This window comes from Calypte anna, chromosome W (genome assembly GCF_003957555.1).
Source record: "Calypte anna isolate BGI_N300 chromosome W, bCalAnn1_v1.p, whole genome shotgun sequence".
Lineage (NCBI taxonomy): Eukaryota > Metazoa > Chordata > Aves > Apodiformes > Trochilidae > Calypte > Calypte anna.
In genome coordinates this window covers 21,162,650-21,179,882 of record NC_044276.1, presented here as the reverse complement: position 1 = coordinate 21,179,882, position 17,233 = coordinate 21,162,650, and the positions used below count along the sequence as shown (strand labels likewise).

General features: G+C 41.5%; 1 protein-coding gene across 1 annotated transcript in view; it reads right to left on the bottom strand.

Annotated features, from left to right (window-relative positions):
• LOC103534494 (guanine nucleotide-binding protein subunit alpha-11) overlaps positions 1-17,233 on the bottom strand; it is a 121,794-nt gene that overhangs the window by 77,595 nt on the left and 26,966 nt on the right. Inside the window, 1 exon segment of the mRNA XM_030468355.1 lies at positions 1,427-1,611. Within this exon segment, the coding sequence (XP_030324215.1) occupies positions 1,427-1,611 (185 nt within the window).

Genomic DNA, 17,233 nt, shown 5'->3' with positions numbered 1-17,233 from the left:
TGCCCCTGATGTCCCCAACCAGGTTTAATTCTATCAGGGCTTTAGTTTTCCTAACCTGATCCCTGGCTGCTTGGACCATTTCTCTGTATTCCTCCCAGGCTACCTGTCATTACTTCCACCCTCTATAGGCTTCCCTTTTATGTCTAAGTTTGTCCAGTAGTTCTTTGCTCATACACAGAGGCCTCCTGGTGTTTTGGCCTGACTTCCCCTTTGTTGAGATGCAGTACTCCTGAGTTTGGAGGAGGTGATTCTTGAATACTAACCATCTGTTGCTCAAACATTATGATATTCTCTCCAAGAATGTAATTCCTGATATGAGATTCAAGTTAACAGCAAGTTCCCTTCCTGTGTTTTTCAGGTTGCAAGGGTAATGAGTTTTCTTACAATGGATAAAAAGAAAAGGGGGAGGAGAGAAGACAAGACTGCATTTTTAATTGCCTTGAATTAACAAGTCCCAAGTTTTTAAAGGAACTGCATCTGGAACATGACAACTTCAGCAAGTTTTACTTTACCCCATTCCTAGCCACATGTATACAGCTATTCAAATTTTAACTACTTCACTTCAGCTATATAAAAACATGCACTGTAAAATAAGCTGTCAATGGTAACAATATCTGTAGAATATACGCTTTTTAGTGTAATATAAGGAAATAATTTACTGATTAATCATTATGACTTTCATATACTATAGGAAATTAACAGTCATTATCAATTCTGAAGAAAAATGTGTGCTTCACAATCAACTATCTTTTTAATTCAGTGCTTTATGTACCGAAAAAAATAGAGCTGAAATACACATGCAAGTTGCCTTTCTAATACTAATAACAGTTACACATTTGATTTCAATTTCTGAATGGAAAAAAAATGGAAGTTAACCTAATCAAAGATAAACCTTACAAAATGTTTCAATGTGTTTTCTGTTTCTAAATCTCAACGACATCATAGCTTTCAAAAAAATTTGTTTATTCTAAGGCATTGTATCAGAAATTTTATTTCATAGTATACTCGCACACAAGCAGATATCCCCACCTATTTTCCTAATAACTTTATTTTTTCCCCATATAATATTAATGGAAAACATTAAGTAGTACTGGTACAGTGCAGAATAATGGCTTAAATTTGCTCTGGACAGAACATGGGCTGGGAGGAAAGGAAAAATGACAACTAAGGTCACAGATAAACACTAGCGTACATTTCACCTGCTTGGTATGAGAATGCCCCCAGTCAACTTGTTAAGAACAGCACCTGTGTAATCAGAATAGCGCAAAGGGCAGAAAACTAGAGGCAGGACTGGAAAAAGACCTTTTCTTCTAAATTTTAGGTAGAAGATAATTTGTACATGATATATAATTTTACAGACCTTCAGAACATTTCTTAAAGATAAAAGAGGAAAACTTTAATCTATGGAAATAAACAAGAATCTCACCTTATTATATTCATATTTATATGGAATTTTGAGGGTATCCATGGCTCTGATCATGGACTGCATTGCTGTAAATATATTCTGGTACACCAGTTTTGTAAAGCCCCTTTTGTCTTCATCAGAGTAACCTGATCCATGAATGATTCTCATCTGTTTGATGAACGTGCTTTTGCCGCTCTCCCCTGTACCTGCAAGATAAACATTAATACGCTTCAGCCACAGTACACAAAGATGACTTTTCTGCAAAAAGCAGACAGCTTGTTCAGTGCAGGGCAGAACACTGTCAAGTGGTTATTTACTCAAAAGGAAACTACAAACCAGTCCATAAGCCACCATTTCCCATGTTACATCCCTAAGAGAGAACTCTCACCCATCACCTTAAACCTTAGTACAACTCATATTATGGAGCTGACAGGAGAAAAAGTATGATTAAAGAAGTATGACACAATGCCCTATTATCAGTTCTGAGACATTACAATGTTAACACCAATATTTACATTTCTCAACTGACTTTTACTATTATGATAATAAATCTTTTAAAGATCAGTTTAAAACCATTACAACACATCCTGTCACTACAGGCACTGACAAAAAGTCTCTATCTTTCTTATAAGCCCCCTTCATAGAAAACGCGCAATAACGTCTCCCTAGAGCCTTTTCCAAGACGAACAATCCTGACTGTCTCGTCCTTTCATTCCTTCTTCATAGTAGATGTGGGTGTTCCAATCCTCTGACAATTTTTGTGGTCCTTCTCTGGACCCGCTCCAACAGGCCCATGGCTTTCTTGTGCTGTGGACCCCAGAGCTGGATGCAGTACTCCAGGTGGGGTTTCATGAGAACAGAGCAGAGGGGGAGAATCACCTCCCTTGACCTGCTGGCAACTGATACTTTGGTTTAGAACCATTTCATTTTATGTTGTTTAGAGTCATGCAAAAGAAATAACATTATCATATAGGTTTAGAAGGTACTAAACATAAATGCAGATCAAGCTGTTTTTTCCAATGTGATGGGTTAAGAATGTTTCTCCCATGCAGCTATTTGGAATCTCATTGTGCTATATAATATATTCCTGGGGAAGATAATAAAACTATCCCTCCTATAACTCTGTCCTGGTTTGGGCCAGGATAAAGGTAATTTTCTGTCTTGTAATTTTGCTTTCAGCTAAGTCTCTCATAAGTAGCTGTACTTGCTGAAAATAACAGCAATTTCTCGGTCAGTGTCTGCTTCTAAGACTGATAAAGCTCCATGTTTATAGTTACTGCTGGAGACTGGTATGCAGAACCAAGGACACTGCTCAGTTCTGAGGAACATCTTGCCCTCCATAAGGAGAAAGGCTATGTTGCCTAATGCAGGTTTCATATGCTGGAAAAGTGCCCTGCAATATTCTTCAAGGATTATACAGTGGCCTTAATTCACATCAAATCTACTTTCATTATTATAACAGAAAGAATGCAATTCGGTATGTTCTCCTGGTGTATGTGACATAGAAATGTGATGGCAACAAGAAGGAAGAGATGGGAAAGGAAATTACTTCTTTAAAGAGAATATCCTGTGAGCAGTGCTGTCTCTTACTGTCATAGGAGTACAATTATAAAAGGAAGGGTGTATATCTTAAAACCCATGGCAGGCTGCTGGAAAACAGCCTTCTGGTTACTTTGGAGCAAGACAGAAATCTTTTGAAGGTAGCAGAACTTTTAAATAGACAAACTAACAAAACTGAAAGCTGTCAAGAACTTAAACTAATTCAGGGGCATTTCCCCACTGAATCCCTATCAATATTTGTGGCTTTTTACCCACACCATGCTTCAAGTTTCTGCCCCCCCCCCCCATCTTATACCAACCATTACTTCTTTCTTTATTTTCATCTCACATTAAGCAATACTCATCCAGATACACAGGAATAACTGTATATGAAGAGATTAACACATGGTAAATTCTTAGTTTTGTTTACTGAACCTTGTATATGGGTTGATAAGTTTGGGCCAGGATAAAGGTGATTTTCTGGTTTGTACTTTTGCTATTAGCTAAGTCTAAGTAGTTTGCACTTGCTGAAATTAACAGTAAGTTTTTCAGACAGTGTGTGCTTCTCGGATTGATAACACTTGATGTTTATAGTTACTGCTAGAGACTGGTATGCAGAGCCAAGGACACTGCTCAGCTCTGAGGAAAACATTTTACCGTCCAGGAGGATAAAGAGGTCCCACCTGAGTCCTCCTTTGGGGAGGAACAGACAAGATAGATGCCAGAATTGACCAGAGTATTCCATCCCATATACGTCATGCTCAGTATAAATTTGAGGGCTCACGAGAGATTTTCCAGATTTCCTAATTTCCTGCTTCCCTTCCTTCACCCGGCATCCCGGAAGGATTCTGTCCGTTCCTCTGCCTGTGGTCCTGATCCATGCCAGCCCATATCTGTGTGTTCCTGCCTCCAGCTCCTGACTGCTGCCGACACCAGGAGTCCAGCCTGGACTTTCCCAGGGCTGCCCTGCAGCCTCATTGGTGACGTGAGAGTTATTGGGAAAAGGGGGGAGGAATGTGGTTTCCATTTTCCTGTATATTTGTATATATTTAGTAATTTTTCCTATTTATCATTACTGTTTCATTAAAGTTGAATAGTTTAGTTTCCAACCCATAAGTCTCTCTCCCTTATTCTCTCTCCTTTCTTTATCAAGGAGGAGAGAGTGATTAATAGAGACCGTCTGTTATTCGGTTTAATTGCTGGGCCAGTGTTAAACCGTGACAACTACCCTTTCAGAAAAACACAACTTCATTTGCTACTGCATTGCAAAATTCTTAGCATTGTTATTTTCTTGTGAAGCTCAGTTCAAGAGCCAGACATTTAACCCTTTCCTTCCTTTCAAGCTGCTAAACTGTTATGGATTCTTTTAGACAGCTTGAAAGCCAGCTAGCTTCTACGGTCTTGAACATAGGCTTATCACCAAAAAAATACCTATTTGGAAATAGCCAACTACTTTTCTGAACATAAGACACAATTAAATTGAGTTCATTCTTTGACAGTATGCGAGTTTTTACTGACTCAGTGTCTCTGCTGGATTCAAAAGCCAAATGCATTTATCATGCAGTTCTTGAAAAACAGGGTTTGAAATAACTGCTTTGAGCTTTTCCCTTGTACATTATACAGGCTATTTTATATCACAGCTCCAGCTCCAGTAAGTGCCATGCTTGCTGCAGTTATGCTCATTGATTAATTTTGATACAGAATTAATTATTGCTTGTCACGGAGAGTATTTTTCTATTGATATTTGGATTTCTGTGACCCCTTTTGTGAAGAGTGAGAAATATGGTACTGCATCATAAATCTATTTTCAAGAATAAATAAAGTACTCCCTATATTTTTCTTCCACTTTTAAAAACTATTCCTGAATTACAAGGCATTCTAGATGCCACTCACTATCAAATCCAATGGTTTCTCCACACAAACACTCAGGAAAATTAATTTGGCTTCACTTTTAAAATGTTAATTAAACCACTTTACATCATTGTGTAGACATAATAATTCAGTAAACAGTCAATGATTCAGATCAGCCTTTAGAAACTCAATCTACTCTTGAAAAAATTTATGATTAGAGAATTGTAGCATGGTTTGGGTTGCAAGGGACCCTAAAGATCATCTAATTCCAACCAAAAATTTCTTCCTAATATCTAACCTAAATCTTCCCTCTTCCAGTTTAAAACCATTTCCCCTTGTCCTATCACTTCATGCCCTTATAAAAAGTCCCTCCTCAGGTTTCTCATAGACCCACTTCAGGTACTGGAAAGCTGCATTAAGCTCCCCCGGAGCCCTCTCCAGGCTGAAAATCCCCAACTTTTTCAGCCTGTCTTCATAGGAGAGGTGCTCCAGTCCTCTGATCATCTCTGGAGCCCTCCTCTGGACTCACGCCAAGAACTCCATGTCCTTTCTGTGTTGGGGGCTCCAGAACTGGACACGGTACTACAGGAGGGGGTTTCACGAGAGCAGGGTAGAGGAGGAGAATCACCTCCCTAGACCTGCTGGCCATGCTTCTTTAAATGTAGCCCAGGATACAGTTGGCTTTCTGGACTGCAAGTGCAAATTGCCAGCTCACGTTGAGCTTCTCATCAACCAACACCCCCAAGTCTTTTTCCTCAGGGCTGCTCTCAATCCATTCTTTACCCAACCTCTATTTGTGCTTGGGATGGCCCTGACCCAGGTGCGGGACCTTGCACTTGGCCTTGTTGAACTTCATGAGGTTGGCATGGGCCAACCACGAGAGGTGGCTCTCAAGCGTGTCAAGGTCTTCTGGATTGCTTCCCTTCCTTCCAGCGTGTTGACCGCACCACACAGCTTGGTGTCATCAGCAAACGTGCTGAGGGTGCACTTAGTCCCACTGTTCATATCGCCAACAAAGATGTTAAACAGCCCCGATCCCAGTACCCACTCCTGAGATACACCACTCGTCACTGGTCTCCATTTGGACATTGAGACATTGACCAGTACTCTTTGAGTGAGACCAGTCAGCCAGTTCCTTATCCACCGAGTGGTCCAACTGTCACATCCATGCCTGTTCAATTTAGAGACCAGGATATCATGCAGTGCTTTTCACAAGTCCAGGTAGATGATGTCAGTTCCTCTTTCCTTATCCACCAACACTATAGCCCCATCATAGAAGGCCAACAGATTTGTCAGGCACAATTTGCCCTTGGTGAATCCATGCTGGTTGCCAACAACCACCTCCTCATTTTCCACGTGCCTTAGCAGAGCCTTCAGGAGGTTCTGCTCCATGATCTTGCAGGGCACAGACGGGAGAATGACTGGCCTGCAGTTCCCTGGGTCTTCCTTCTTTTCCCTTTTTGAAAATGGGGGTGATGTTTCCCCTTTTTCAGTCAGTGGGAACTTCATCAGACTACCACAACTTCTCAAATATAGATAGTGGCATAGTAAATTCATCTATCAGTTCCCTCAGGACGCTGGGAAGCATCTCATCAGGTCCCATGGACTTGTACACCTTCGGGTTCCTTAGATAGTCTCAAACCTGGTCTGCCCCTAATGTGAGTGTTTCTTCATTCTCCCATGCCTTTGCCTTTTGTGACTTGGGCTGTGTGGCTTGAGCCCTTGCTGGTGAAGACTGAGTCAAAAAAGTCATTGAGTACCTCAGCCTTTTCCATATCCCACATGACCAGGTCTCCCATTTCCTTCAGGAGAGGGCCCACATTTTCCCTAGTCTTCCTTTTATCGCTGACATACCTATAGAAGCTTTTCTTGCCCCTGATGTCCCCAACCAGGTTTAATTCTATCAGGGCTTTAGTTTTCCTAACCTGATCCCTGGCTGCTTGGACCATTTCTCTGTATTCCTCCCAGGCTACCTGTCATTACTTCCACCCTCTATAGGCTTCCCTTTTATGTCTAAGTTTGTCCAGTAGTTCTTTGCTCATACACAGAGGCCTCCTGGTGTTTTGGCCTGACTTCCCCTTTGTTGAGATGCAGTACTCCTGAGTTTGGAGGAGGCGATTCTTGAATACTAACCAGCTTTCTTGGGCCCCTCTTTCCTCCATCCCTCCAGGGCTCTATCCCACGGTACCCTACCAAAGCAGGTGTTTGAAGAGGCCAAGGTCTATTTTCCTGATTTCCAGGGTAAAAAGGTTGCTGTGCGCCCTCCTTGCTGACCTAAGGATGTTGAACTATACCATTTCATGGTCACTGCAGCCAAGGATGCCCTTGAGCTTCACATTCACCACCAGCCCCTCCTTCTTGGTGAGAACAAGGTCCAGCATAGCACCTATCCTCGTTGGCTCCTCTACTATGTGGAGAAGGAAATTAAAAGTCAATGCATTGCAGAAACCTCAGATTAGAAACCGATTGCTTATACCCTTCTGTGTTGTCCCTCCAACAGATACTGCGTTGGTTGAAGTCCCCCATGAGGACTAGGGCTTGTGAACATGAGGCTACTCCTGTCCATCAACAGAAGGCCTCATCCGCTCGGTCTTCCTGGTTGGGTGGCCTGTAGCAGATCCCCACTATAATGTCCCCTGTCTTCCCTTTAATCCTGATCCATAAACTCTCTGTCAGCTTCTCCTCCATCCCCAGGTGGAGCTCCATGCACTTTAGCTAGTCATTGACAGACAGGGTGACACCCCTTTCTCATCTCCTCTGCCTGTCCTTCCTAAAGAGCCTGCATCCTTCCATTCCAACACTCCAGTCATAGAAGCCATCCCACCATGTCTCTGTGGCAGCCCTGCAGGCAAGTACACTTCTCTAACTCCTCTTGTTTATTACCCATGTTGCTACATGCATTTGCACAGAGGCATTAAAGTTGGGTCAAAATGAAGCTGGCTTACTGACTGAAGGGCAATTAACAGGTTGCGGGCCCTCATCAGCACCCAGTTGGACTAACCTTGGTTCATCATCCCACAGCTTCACAGAATCATAGAACTGTCACTGTTGGAAAAGACCTCTAAGATCACTGCATCCAACCGTCAACCCAGAAAACACCCAAAACAAAACAAATCACCATCCCACTAAAGCATGTCCTGAAAGTACCTCATCTACACGGTTTTTAAATACCTCCTGGGATGGTGACTCTACCACCTCCCTGGGCAGTCCGTTCCAATGCCTAACTACTCTCACTAAAGAAATTCTTCCTAATACCTAGTCTAAACCACCCCTTCTCCAAACTTAACATTCCCAGTTCCCTCAGCCTCTCCTCTTAGGACTTGTTCTCCAGACCCTTCACCAGCTTGGTTGCTCTTCTTTGGACTCACTCCAGCAATTCAATGTTTTTCTTGTAGCAGGGGGCCAGAACTGAACAATGTACCTGACGTGTGGCCTCACCAGTGCCGAGTACAGGAGCACAATCTTTTCCCTTCTCCTACTGGCCAAACTATTTCTGATACAGGCCAGGATGTTGTTGGCCACTTTGGCAACCTGAGCACACTGCGGACTCATAATTAGCTGGGTGTCAATCAAGATCCCCAGGTCATTTTCTGCCAGGGAGCTTTCCAGCCACTCCTCCCCAAGCCTGTAGCGTTGCCTGGGGTTCTTGCGACTGCAATTCAGGACCCAACACTTGGCCTTGTTAAACCTCATACAACTGGCCTCTACAGTAGAACGAGACCAGGTTGGTCAAGCAGGACCTGCCTTTCCTGAACCCATGCTGGCTGGGCCTGATCCCCTGGCTGTCCCACACTTGCCATGTGAGTGCACTCAGTAGGAACCTCTCCATAATTTTTCCAGTCACCAAGGTCAGGCTGACAGGCCTGTAGTTACCTGAATCCTCCTTCCGGCCTTTCTTGTAAGTGGGAGTCACATTTTCAAGCCTCCAGTCATCTGGGACATCCCCTGTTAACCAAGACTGTTGATAAATGATGGAGAGAGGCTTGGTGAGCTCCTCTGCCAGCTCTCAGTACTCTCGGGTGGATCCCATACAGCCCCATAGACTTTTGAGTGCCCAGGTACCACTGGTCATTAATTGCTTCCTCCTGGATTATGGGGGGGGGGGGGGGTTGTTGTGCTGCTCTCCATCCATCCTTATCTTCCAGCTCAGGAATATCCAGGGAATATTCAGGCTGAATACCCTTGGAGTGGCTGGCCTGACTATTAAAGAGTGAGGCAATGAAGGCATTAAGTATCTCAGCCTTTTCCTCATCCTTGGTTGCAAGGTTTCTCCCTTGTCCAATAAAGGATGAAAATTCTCCCTGGCTCTCTCTTGGGTGCTTTCCCTAATCCCTTTATGCAAGCATTTGTCTAGAATAAAGAACTGGCAGGACTGAATAAAACGTAAAAATTAATTTCATATAAAAAGCTGTTATCTTGAACGGAGTCATGGAAGAAAAATTTAGTCTTTTTAAAGATAGCAACTCAACGTTATTTTATCCAGATAAACCATAGGCATATTATATATAGCATAGTGATTTGTAACTATATGAAATGTGCCTTGAGGGAGATTAAATTTTTATGTCATGTTTGACACAGAAAAGTGGCAGTCACAATTAGTCACAATTTTTTCATTCCTAGAAAAATACCTTATTTCTGCTCTGTCAAATAAGATGCCAAGCAGAGCTCATTTAAAGGATGGCAAAGCACTGTTGACTTGTCTTTAATGGCTTCACGCAACTTCCATCATTAGAAAGTAGGAAGAAGAAAAAATAAAACCACATATTTCCTATTTGAAAAAATGAGTCTTGTTTATATAAGAGCTTGAAAGATTCTTGCCGTGTTGCCTATTGCATGTGAAACTGATCCATACTCTGATTTAACCAAAGAAATAACATAATCATATGGGTTCTTCCGACCAAAATTCAGGGCCCAACCATGCTGGTTGCCAACAACCACCTCCTCATTTCCATGTGCCTTAGCAGAGCCTTCAGGAGGTTCTGCCCCAGATCTTGCAGGGCACAGACGGGAGAATGACTGGCCTGCAGTTCCCTGGGTCTTCCTTCTTTTCCCTTTTTGAAAATGGGGGTGATGTTTCCCCTTTTTCAGTCAGTGGGAACTTCATCAGACTACCACAACAGGCTGAAGTCTGCCCTCTGGACGTCCATGGTGAAGGTTTTGCTAACCCCGCTCTTTACTTCACTACATATCAAGAACTTCACCATTTCATGGTTGCTAAGCACAAGATGGACTCCGACCACTACATCTCCCACCAGTCCTTCCCTATTTGTGAACAGTAGATCCAGCAAGGCACCTCCTCTGGTAAGCTCACTTACCAGCTGTGTCAGGAAGCTGTCTTACATAAACTCGAGGAACTTCTTAGCCTTTCTCCTCTCTGCTATGTTATACTTCCAGCAGATGTCTGGTAGGTTGAAGTTCCCCACTAGAACAAGGGCTAGCGATTGTGAGACCTCTGCCAGCACCTTCTAGAATGCATCTGACTCCTCATACTGGTTGGGTGGTCTATAACAGACACCCAACAGGATATCCACATTGTTCGTCTTCCCCCTTATATTACTCATAAACACTCAACCTTATCATCCCTATCCTCATCAAGCTCTATGCTATCAAAACACCCCCTAACATATAGAGCCATACCACTGCCTCTCCTTCCCAGTCTATCCTTTCTGAAGAGCTTATAGCCATCCATTGCAGCATTCCAATCATGAGTCATCCCACCATTTTTCTGTGATGGCGACTACATGATAGCTGTCCTGCCACACAATGGCTTCTAGGTCCTAGCTCCTCCTGTTTGTTGCCTATGCTGTACGCATTGGTGTGGATGCACTTGAGCTGAGCTATAGGTTTTATCCCTATCATTGCCATGCAAATAGATCTGTATCTTAGATTTTGAAAAATTCATTTGGATGTCAGTGTTTACACGTGAATTATTATTGAATAATTCACAAAACTTTGCAGACACAGAACTTTGTGAATTGCTCAAGTCTATTTGTGTGAAAAACAGAACAAAACAAAAAAAAACACTTAAGGCTTTTCTGTGTTTTATAAATGGCTTCTCCAAAAGTCAAGATACATAAAAAAACTTCACAACTTCTGGTTAAAAATAATGGAAACAGTAGCATTTACTCAAAAGGAAACTACAAACCAGTCCATAAGCCACCATTTCCTATGTTACATCCCTAAGAGAGAACTCTCACCCATCACCTTAAACCTTAGTACAACTCATATTATGGAGCTGACAGGAGAAAAAGTATGATTAAAGAAGTATGACACAATGCCCTATTATCAGTTCTGAGACATTACAATGTTAACACCAATATTTACATTTCTCAACTGACTTTTACTATTATGATAATAAATCTTTTAAAGATCAGTTTAAAACCATTACAACACATTCTGTCACTACAGGCACTGACAAAAAGTCTCTATCTTTCTTATAAGCCCCCTTCATAGAAAACGCGCAATAACGTCTCCCTAGAGCCTTTTCCAAGACGAACAATCCTGACTGTCTCGTCCTTTCATTCCTTCTTCATAGTAGATGTGGGTGTTCCAATCCTCTGACAATTTTTGTGGTCCTTCTCTGGACCCGCTCCAACAGGCCCATGGCTTTCTTGTGCTGTGGACCCCAGAGCTGGATGCAGTACTCCAGGTGGGGTTTCATGAGAACAGAGCAGAGGGGGAGAATCACCTCCCTTGACCTGCTGGCAACTGATACTTTGGTTTAGAACCATTTCATTTTATGTTGTTTAGAGTCATGCAAAAGAAATAACATTATCATATAGGTTTAGAAGGTACTAAACATAAATGCAGATCAAGCTGTTTTTTCCAATGTGATGGGTTAAGAATGTTTCTCCCATGCAGCTATTTGGAATCTCATTGTGCTATATAATATATTCCTGGGGAAGATAATAAAACTATCCCTCCTATAACTCTGTCCTGGTTTGGGCCAGGATAAAGGTAATTTTCTGTCTTGTAATTTTGCTTTCAGCTAAGTCTCTCATAAGTAGCTGTACTTGCTGAAAATAACAGCAATTTTCTCGGTCAGTGTCTGCTTCTAAGACTGATAAAGCTCCATGTTTATAGTTACTGCTGGAGACTGGTATGCAGAACCAAGGACACTGCTCAGTTCTGAGGAACATCTTGCCCTCCATAAGGAGAAAGGCTATGTTGCCTAATGCAGGTTTCATATGCTGGAAAAGTGCCCTGCAATATTCTTCAAGGATTATACAGTGGCCTTAATTCACATCAAATCTACTTTCATTATTATAACAGAAAAGAATGCAATTCGGTATGTTCTCCTGGTGTATGTGACATAGAAATGTGATGGCAACAAGAAGGAAGAGATGGGAAAGGAAATTACTTCTTTAAAGAGAATATCCTGTGAGCAGTGCTGTCTCTTACTGTCATAGGAGTACAATTATAAAAGGAAGGGTGTATATCTTAAAACCCATGGCAGGCTGCTGGAAAACAGCCTTCTGGTTACTTTGGAGCAAGACAGAAATCTTTTGAAGGTAGCAGAACTTTTAAATAGACAAACTAACAAAACTGAAAGCTGTCAAGAACTTAAACTAATTCAGGGGCATTTCCCCACTGAATCCCTATCAATATTTGTGGCTTTTTACCCACACCATGCTTCAAGTTTCTGCCCCCCCCCCCCCATCTTATACCAACCATTACTTCTTTCTTTATTTTCATCTCACATTAAGCAATACTCATCCAGATACACAGGAATAACTGTATATGAAGAGATTAACACATGGTAAATTCTTAGTTTTGTTTACTGAACCTTGTATATGGGTTGATAAGTTTACCCTTTCAGAAAAACACAACTTCATTTGCTACTGCATTGCAAAATTCTTAGCATTGTTATTTTCTTGTGAAGCTCAGTTCAAGAGCCAGACATTTAACCCTTTCCTTCCTTTCAAGCTGCTAAACTGTTATGGATTCTTTTAGACAGCTTGAAAGCCAGTTAGCTTCCACGGTCTTGAACATAGACGAACAATCCTGACTGTCTCGTCCTTTCATTCTTTCTTCATAGTAGATGTGGGTGCCATTACTTCCACCCTCTGAAGAAATTATTTTTACACGTTATAGTGTCCCAGAGCTCTTTGTTCATCCATGCAGGCCTGCAGGCATTCTTGTGTGCCTTCCTCTTTCTTGGGATGCATTGCTCCTTGGATTGGAGGAAGCAATTCTTAAATATTGACCAGCCCTCTTGATCTCTTCTCTTTTAACCCTGACCCATAAGATCTCAGTCAGCTCCTCGGCCATCCCCAGGCAGAGCTTCATGGATTCCAGCTGGTCGTTGATGTAGAGGGTGACACCCTCTCTTTTTCCCTTTCCTGTCCTTCCTTAAGAACTTATACCTATCCATTACCACACTCCAGTCATAGGAGTCATTCTGCCACATCTCAGTGATGCCAATAACATCATAGCCCTGTAGGCATGCGCATGTTTCTAGCTCCTTCTGCTTATTTCCCATGCTGCGTGTATTTGCATAGAGGTATTTAAGTTGGGTCCCCACTGAAGCTCTTACTGGCTGGAATTCAATTCTCCTCCGTTTCAAGTGGTGACTACATTATTGCTGTCCTGTCGCACAATGGCTTCTAGCTCCTCCTGCTTTCCTATGGCTGAAAAAAAGAGTGTAATATTCCAATTCTTCTGTAAAATTATTAGCAGCACTACAGAGCACTGCATTATAGTAACAGCATTCACCTGCAGTCCCCATTCAGCCAGACTAGTTTGGATTCAGCTCCATTTTGTTAACCTGCTCACCTGAGTTATTTTAGTAGCTAAAAGGAAAATGGTTTCCAGCCTTTTCAGACAAATCAAAACTAATGGTTCTAATACCCCCCATTCTCAAGAAAAGCTGCTGATTCTCATTATAATTACCTAATGTGCTGACAGTACATATTTATTTAGATTTTATTTAGATTTTATTTAGATTTATGTAACCTTGTATATACCAAATGAGCAACTCCTCAAAGTTTTTGGAATTTTTAATTAGTTTTATAGAAATTATATACAGATACACATAAAATATTAGTATAATAAACAAATACTACCTAATTAAAAGGTATTAAAAAACATATCAATATCAATCAGAACACAATGGGAATTATAGATGCCTTTCAATAACAGTATCTACTCACTGATACTTTTACTGTATGAGAAGTCTTAATAAATCCAAGAATTACAAGCACTGAGTTACAACTACTGTTTTATTCAAACAGCATCAGCTCTAGTGAACAAGCTATAGTGAGGTAGAACTTTATTTATCTTACAAAAAGCCATCTCTTTTCACTCCCAAAGTTTCTTCATAGTTCTGCTCTTTGTTGAAATGGTATGTGGCTTTTTGTTTAACAGAAGTCCACAAGCTGTTGACTGGCATAAAAGTAGATTATTGAAATCATAAATCTTGCTTTATCTCTGCATTTGAGGAAAAATTCAAAATTCACTTAAGTCACTGGCTAGTTAAGGTTTTAATTTTATAAGCATTTCAATATCTCTACTTTTCACTACTTGCTTCTAGTTTTGCAGAACTGACTCAAGTATATTTCTAGTCATTTCCTTACAGAACAATAAACTTAATAATATGCTTAAGTAGGGAATCAGTCCCTATTCTGATATTCTGACAAAGAATCATAATGCAATTTCAGGTCACACAAGGAGGGGGGAGGACTTGTAGCTTTTTTGTCAGGATTTTTGTTTGCATATTTTTTTCAAAGGAAACTTTTACTTTCAGGAAGTAAAGATTTATATGTCATTCCTTTGCACAACAGTCAAATGAGAAGTGTTCAAGTCCAAATTTTTAGCTTACATTTTCAGCTATTACAATGATATACACATAAGTCAATATTCTTCATACATTTTTTTATACTATAATTTCAGTTCAACCAAAAAAACCCAAGCAACCAGGCACATGAACAGCTGTCAACAACAACAACACCTGTCAATTTGCTTTTTTAAAATTACACCAAGCCTGGAAGTCCTTCTTCAGCAACTGTAAGAAGGCTCATGTGCATTAACTTGAGAAGGAAACATAATTGTTCTTAAATTCTTTTAAGCTAAACATAGAAAAAAAAATTGATTAATTGTAGTCTCTAAATCAGATAAAATGGATTTAGAAGCTACAGTTTAAGTGTGATTGGAACAAATGAAAATATCTTTTGAAAAACAAACTCTGGGAAATACAACAGAAGTTAAGAATATTTTCTTTGTTCTCAGGCCTACCCTGGACACATGGGAACTACAGATAATAGCTTATAATGACTGAAAAAAAAATAGCCTAGCCCTTTTTGATGAATAAAAAAGTAACAGCATAACAACACTGTTGCCCTAAAGGTCTTCAGTCTTTTATTATAGATGTCCATTTGAAAGCTCTCATTTTTCAACACAAGTTCTTCACAGACTGTGTGCACCATTCAGGCACAGCTCCTTCATACAAATCCACTCCCAGCTGTTCATTATCCCCTTGAAGATCTTTGAACCATGTTATTGAAGAGAGCTTCGGACCATTTTCAAAAATAATAATAAATCACTTCATGATCTCTTACCAATTTTACTGATTTCAGTAGTATAGTAAATACACAATCGTACTTCTTAAAAAAATTAGGTTACAGATCAGCTTGGAAAAATCATAGAATCATAGAATCATAGAATTGGCTGGGTTGGAAGGGACCTCAGAGATCATCGAGTCCAACCCTTGAACCGCCGTTGCGGTTGCTAGACCATGGCACTGAGTACCACATCCAGTCTTTTTTTAAATATCTCCAGGGACGGAGAATCCACCACTTCCCTGGGCAGCCCATTCCAATGACGGATCACTCTTTCCGTAAAGAAATTCTTTCTAATATCTAACCTAAACTTCCCCTGGCACAACTTAAGTCCATGCCCTCTTGTCTTGTTGAAAGTCGTTTGGTAAAAGAGCCCAACCCCCACCTGGCTACACCCTCCTTTCAGGTAGTTGTAGAGAGCGATGAGGTCTCCCCTGAGCCGCCTCTTCTTTAGGCTGAACAACCCCAGTTCTCTCAGCCTCTCCTCGTAGGGTCTATGCTCGAGTCCCTTCACCAGCCTGGTTGCCCTCCTTTGGACCTGCTCCAGAACCTCGATATCCTTCCTGAACTGGGGGGCCCAGAACTGGACACAGTACTCAAGGTGTGGCCTCACGAGGGCTGAGTACAGGGGCAGAATCACTTCCTTGGACCTGCTGGCAATGCTGTTCCGGACACAGGCCAGGATGCCATTGGCTTTCTTGGCCACCTGGGCACACTGCTGGCTCATGTTCAGCTTCTTGTCGATCCAGACTCCCAGGTCCTTTTCTGCCTGGCTGCTCTCCAGCCACTCTGTCCCCAGCCTGTAGCGCTGCATGGGGTTGTTGTGGCCAAAGTGCAGGACCCGGCACTTGGCCGTGTTAAACCTCATCCCGTTGGAATCAGCCCAACTCTCCAGTCTGTCCAGGTCCCTCTGCAGAGCCCTCCTGCCTTCTAGTTGATCAACACTCCCCCCCAGCTTAGTGTCGTCTGCGAATTTGCTGATGATGGACTCAATCCCCTCATCTAAATCATCAATGAAGATGTTGAACAGAACTGGGCCCAACACTGATCCCTGGATCTAAGGGATCTTAACTTAAGGTAATGCATTTTACTTAAGGTAAAATGACAATGATCTCAGGAAAGGTAATCACAGAAACCTTGCTGAGGATTTTATGCTTACATCCTTACTCTTTAAATAGTTCCAACAGATTATTGCAAACTATTTCTTTATTAATGTGAATAAGGGTAGAAAACTTGGAGATAAAAAGAATCTATTGCTAGGGGTTTTAATAATTTCAGAGACATTCTTTAAAAATAAAGAATAAAAAGCATTAGATGCTTTAGAAAAATTTAGCACATTACTTAGTAACTCAAATATCTAAATAGCAACCAAGCTGGTGAAGGGTCTGAAAACAAGTCCTAAGAGGAGAGGCTGAGAGAACTGGGTTTGCTTAGTTTGGAGAAGAGGAAGCTGAGAGGAGACCTTCTTGCTCTCTACAACTACCTGAAAGGAGGTTGTACGGAGGCAGGGGTTGGTCTCTTCTCCCATGTAACCTGTTATAGGACAAGAGGAAATGGACTCAAGCTGTGCTAGGGGAGGTTCAGTTTGGATATTAGGAAGAATTTCTTTACGAAAAGATTGGTCAGGCATTGGAACAGGCTGCTCATGGAGTTGGTGGAGTCACCATCCCTGAAGCATTCAAAGAATGTGTAGACGTAGCACTTGAGGATATGGCTTAGTTGGCTGGAGGTGTTGCTTTGATGGTTGGACTTGATGATCTCAGAGGTCCTTTCCAACCTTAATGATTCTATGATTCTGTGATTCTAAGAATACTGTTGTGCAGCTACACATATTACTTAGGTCAAAGTTAATTTAAAGGCTGTGTGAACATACCTGCACATG